At 40.2% G+C, this 2,500-nt stretch overlaps 1 protein-coding gene across 4 annotated transcripts in view; it reads left to right on the top strand.

Annotated features, from left to right (window-relative positions):
* SALL3 (spalt like transcription factor 3) overlaps positions 1–2,500 on the top strand; it is a 27,427-nt gene that overhangs the window by 18,555 nt on the left and 6,372 nt on the right. For 3 of the 4 annotated variants that reach the window (XM_090039545.1, XM_090039543.1, XM_090039544.1), the window contains exons 2-4: positions 1–471; positions 688–1,028; positions 2,460–2,500. The exon at positions 1–471 is cut by the window's left edge and continues 2,466 nt beyond it; the exon at positions 2,460–2,500 is cut by the window's right edge. In XM_090039545.1, the coding sequence (XP_089895671.1) occupies positions 1–471; positions 688–1,028; positions 2,460–2,500 (853 nt within the window). Of the gene's footprint in view, positions 1,029–2,459 lie in introns of all 4 variants that reach the window. The other variant, XM_090039542.1, reaches the window with a different exon arrangement.

Here is a 2,500-nt window from a genome sequence, read left to right as displayed (position 1 = left end):
TATCTTACTCTGGCTCATGTCCTTCTTCACCACCTTCTGTAATATCTAGTATTGCTGCTTTAGAGAATCAGATGAAAATGATCGATTCTGTCATGAACTGCCAGCAGCTGACCAGTTTAAAATCCATTGAAAATGGGTCAGGGGAAAGTGACCATTTGAGCAATGATTCCTCATCAGCTGTTGGTGATCTTGAAAGCCAGAGTGCAGGCAGCCCAGCAATGTCAGAATCCTCTTCCTCCATGCAAGCTTTGTCTCCTGTAAATAGCAATAGTGAAAGTTTTAGGTCAAAGTCCCCAGGTCTTAGCAACCAGGAAGAACCACAAGAAATTCAATTAAAGACAGAAAAACCTGACAGTCCACCACCTGCCACTGAAAATGGAGGTGCATTAGATCTGACATCCACCAACCCGGGAAGACCGGTCATCAAAGAGGAGGCTCCTTTTAGCCTGCTGTTCCTGAACAGAGAACGTGGTAAGTTTAAAAGTACTGTTTGTAATATCTGTGGAAAGCCTTTTGCTTGTAAGAGTGCATTGGAAATTCACTACCGCAGCCATACTAAAGAACGTCCATTTGTTTGTACAGTCTGCAATCGTGGGTGTTCCACTATGGGTAATTTAAAACAGCACTTACTGACACACAAATTAAAAGAGCTGCCTTCTCAGTTATTTGAACCCAACTTTACTCTAGGTCCCAGCCAAAGCACTCCTAGCCTGGTCACCAGTACCGCGCCTACCATGATCAAAATGGAAGTGAATGGTCACAGCAAGCCGATCTCACTGGGTGAGGTTCCCTCGCTTCCAGCTGGAATCCAGGTTCCTGCTGCCCCACAGACAGTGATGAGTCCAGGCATCACTCCTATGCTGGCACCCCCACCACGTCGGACTCCCAAGCAACACAACTGTCAGTCGTGTGGAAAGACCTTCTCCTCAGCAAGTGCACTGCAGATACATGAACGCACCCATACTGGTGAAAAGCCATTTGGTTGCACAATCTGTGGTAGAGCTTTTACCACAAAAGGGAATCTTAAGGTAAGAAGAAGTCTGAAATGCTAAACAAAACTGTAAGGAATTTGGGGTCTTAAAATGCACTCCATTTGACTTATCAGACTCTAGTGGTGTTATTTATGCACCGAGAGGAAGAGAAGTTAAAGAAAATATGCTGTGGTGTTTTTAGCAGGCTGAAAATATGCTATTTTATGCTTCTCAGATGTTTAAAGGACCAGGGCTCACTCCTGCCCTCTGGTCTGTGGATGTACATTCCCATGTGTTTTAAAATCAGTTCCAAGAGTTGATCTTGCATGTGCAGCTCATTTAAAAAAAACTTGATGACACACACCTGCAGCTTGTGGGCAATATTTTTGCTTATATTTATGATGCTCCATGTTTAAAAAAAGGAAAAAAGCACAAATCATTCCAAGGAGGGTAGAATGGCATGATAATCACTAAGCAATTTTAACCTGTATTCTGTATGATTACCTATGTGGTAGCATACAGGAGGTTGGTAGGCAGACTTGAATCTTGACCTTTTGCTAAATAGACATCTTCCCATTTATGAAAATCATTTAAAAAAATTAGCTCCTTTCAGTCATTAAGATCCAGCGCTGATGCTTTTTTCCCTTCTTTTGAATATATGGAAAAGTTATTTGCAGTGACTCACAGCTTCTTGGGACTCCTTGGTCCAAAGCCCAATTTCCATTTTGCCTGTAGCATATATATCAGCAGGCTCGTTTGATAAGCTGGTACCTGGTGACATAAAATGATACATATTACAAGAGCACTCCTTTTGTCTTCATAGCCCAAATAAGCATCAGGAGATCAAAATATTAGGAGCAGCAGGATGAACACACCTTACTAAATATCTTAAAATATAAAAAAAATATAAATCAGTAAAAACACTTAAAAAAGAAAGAGAATAAGAGTGGAATGGTGTCAGACAAATTGAGAAAAGAGGGGGAAAAAATTAAAGAGGAAAAATCCAGGGCAGATGGAATAACTGTTAGATGAGGGTAAGGATGGAGCTATTGCCCCCATCTAGATGGGTCCCCAACTATTAAATGGGGCTAAGGTTTCTTAGTTTCTTTGAGATACAGTAATTCTTTTGGTGGTCTTGTTTTTATGCACGTGAGAACTTCCAGCTGGTGTTTGAAATTTGTGTATCCTCAAAGAACACGTATTCTATATTGTTGTAGTGTTGTACTTGTTTTGAATGAAAAGAAATACGGATAGGTTGATGACCTGCAACATACAACGTTTTTTTAAATTAATTTATCTACTTCCCCTCTCAGAATACTGGTTGGAAAAACAATTAAACTTGTATTAAGTGTGAATAGTAGGATGACTTTTTTTTTCCCCCTAAACAAATGATGACTTACGTAAAATGACCATGTAGTATATTTAAACCAACCAGTTCATTCCAATTTACTAATTTATAGCTGTTTCTTGTTTCTGTTTTCTGTACAGGTTCACATGGGAACCCACATGTGGAATAATGCACCTGCAAG

This window comes from Crocodylus siamensis, chromosome 3 (genome assembly GCF_052110815.1).
Source record: "Crocodylus siamensis isolate JL-2025a chromosome 3, ASM5211081v1, whole genome shotgun sequence".
In the NCBI taxonomy this organism is placed as follows: Eukaryota; Metazoa; Chordata; order Crocodylia; family Crocodylidae; genus Crocodylus; species Crocodylus siamensis.
The sequence above is the reverse complement of the archived record's forward strand: the minus strand, read 5'-3'. Positions and strand labels throughout refer to the sequence as shown.